Raw genomic sequence first — 2,801 nt, forward strand, 5'->3', positions numbered from 1 at the left:
TATATATATATATTATGTTCCGAAAGCAGAGACTACATTAAATGAATGTACCGTATTCAAAATCTGCTGTCCTCCCCAGTTACATTTCTATTTAGGTGTCAAATTTCAGGACAAAAGGCTTTGTAATCTATCTAATTCTTCATATTCACACACACTTTGTACACGGTAAAGTTATCAAGTCAGGAGCAACCAGCCGCCTTTAGAAAGTCTTTGTCTCTAGACTGAACGAGATGAGACTGTGAAGACGTCAGTGTCACTGGTCTTAACATATCAGTTAAGGCTTTGACTTCAAGAGTCGCTTGGGTGATAAGATGGATAGGCCACATCTCAAACGGAATGAAGGGAACCACGTCCAACGTGTGTTCGGAATGTGAAAACTCTACAGCACTGAATCGGCTCATGCACTCAGCTGTTCGAGTGGCGGACGGAAACCAGGCTTTTTGACAGCCCGCACAGAGTATGTTGTGGCACTTGTAATCAGTCAAGAAATGGAACAGGTCGCTGTGAAAGGCATGTGTCAAGGCTTGTTTAAGGCAGCTGTGGATGTCTTGAAAAGTACCGACTGCGTACTTTGGCAAGTACAGAGACTCCAGTAGAAACAACAAATTGTTTGAAGAAGTTGCCCCGATCGGTGTTGTAAAGTTTGAATCTTGATCTACCATTTCTTCACATGTTGACCAGGATAAATTTGTGGGATGTGACAACCTGAAACACATATTTGTGGTGAAGTTGGAGTTTGTGTCTTCTGCTTCCATGAGTGTACTGTCCACATCCAGCATCTTTGACCTCGTTGAATTGCATATGAAGAAATTTGAACCGGCTACATCTTCACACGTAGAGCACGACGAATAGTCCATTGCACCCTCATCCTCACAGTCCCACGTTATTGGATCGTGAGCAGAAATACCAAGAAGCAATCGATCACGGGCCGGCGTGAGGATAAAGTATTGCATAGTACCAGCCAAGTTGCGCATACTTTCTCTTAGAGATAACACTCGTGTGTTTCTCAGATAATTCTGGAAAAAATCGCACACACCTGGATACCATTTTTCCCTAGACTTTTTATTGTTTGTAAGACACTCTCGCGACACACGCTGACTTAGACTTTGGAATAACCCCGAACAGGCAGACTCCAGTACAGACATCGAACAGCAAGGGTCTAATACCACGATGTTGTGTGTTTCCCGCCAAACACAGCCAGGAAACCGAGTTACCTCCCCTGCCCATACAAGCCAGCGGCCATCTCCAAAAAAGAACACAACGGACGACAGCTCATGTTTTTCAAATTCGTTCAGATCCCAGATGATCTGGAAGCTGTACCTTGGATGTACGTTATCTCTCAGGTTCTCTTGGACACCGTCATTCCAGATACCTGCCGCCCAGCAATGGATGTTGCTCGAGAGATTCATAAAAGCTGCTGTGGGCCGAAGAGTTAACTGAACAAATTCCGGGAAACACAAAGCGATGCGGGTCAAGGGCTGCATTAGGAACACTGGCAGCTCCCACGACGTCTTTGGGTACAGCCCGGAGGTGTCGAAACTGAAGTCATCATTTAGATGGTCTTCAGGGGGGACGCTATTCCTGAAATTGTCCGATATATTGGGGAAGATCGAAGTGAGAGCTTGAGATAGCCACATCTGACGACAATGTTTGAAGACAGAGAGCAGCAGGAGATGACAGTCGCGCGGCAGGGGCGATGTGTTCCTATGGTTCTGAGGCCTCAGGTCTTGAAAAGTAAAATGGGTCAGTTCTGTGAGAGGGGGGAAGCTTTGGGGCAGCCAACTGCAGTTGACATCTTTCTCTGTAAATGCAGAAAAGGAGAAAGTTCAAAGATTAATCATGAGGAATAAAAACCTCACAAAAGCAAAAGTTGCTGGCTACGTTGTAAAAATCCGGGGTAGCGACAATAACTGCAATAACAACAATAACAACAACAACATCGACGACGACGACGACGACCACGACGATGACAGCAACACCAAGTACAACTAGAACAACAGCACAAGAACAACAAAAGTCACAACAACAACACAAACGAGAGCAACAACGACAACAGCAACAGCGATAACAACACCAACACCTACAACAACAACAACAATGATAACAACAACAATAAAAACAACAACAAACCTGCTTTTCTGTAATATCATTCAAGGGTTAAAGTTAAAATTGAAAAATAAATTGAGTAAACACTCATTACCACGTACAATTAGATAGGTAGTCAACTTTGTAAGTGTCATAGAATATATGTTTAAATGGGAGTCAACACGGTGTTTGTTACATTATAATGCATTACTGCACTGCGCGCATTGCCGTCTTCCTGAATATCACTATCTCTATATTCTTACACTCGTAATGTATCATTGAAACTTTAGAAAACAAGTTTTATTCCCCATTTCAGAACCGTCACGTCCTGTAACTTAGTACCGTATACCTTTCAATAGTTTTTACTTCTCTTTAATTTGTTATTCTCGTGTTGCCTGAAGAAAATAATCTAAGGCAGTTGAGCAGTAAAGATGGAATACATGATGTAATTATTTTCAGACGAGATCAACATAGCCTTTAAGCATTATGGAAGCCAGAGAAAGATGCCCTCGACGAAAAACACTATCGACTATCTCTGAAAAGGGTAAAAATGTATAGAAAGAACACTATTGTGTGTGTGTGTGTTGTGTGAGTGTGTGTGTGTGTGTGTGTGTGTGTGTGTGTGTGTGTGTGTGTGTGTGTGTGTGTGTGTGTGTGTGTGGGTGTCGAAGTAAATGAATTGTCCAACCTACGCGACTTCGATAAACATGTCAATT

General features: G+C 42.8%; 1 protein-coding gene across 1 annotated transcript; it reads right to left on the minus strand.

Moving 5' to 3' along the window:
• Positions 1–25: 25 nt before the first annotated feature.
• LOC106014074 lies at positions 26–1,804 on the minus strand (the record flags this gene model as incomplete). The annotated part of the gene is given in 1 exon segment (XM_013091113.1): positions 26–1,804. A coding segment is annotated over 1 exon segment (1,625 nt), but the record flags the coding sequence as incomplete, so codon positions are not given.
• Between the last annotated feature and the right edge of the window lie 997 nt (positions 1,805–2,801).

This window comes from Aplysia californica, unplaced genomic scaffold (genome assembly GCF_000002075.1).
Source record: "Aplysia californica isolate F4 #8 unplaced genomic scaffold, AplCal3.0 scaffold02155, whole genome shotgun sequence".
NCBI classification, from domain to species: Eukaryota; Metazoa; Mollusca; class Gastropoda; order Aplysiida; family Aplysiidae; genus Aplysia; species Aplysia californica.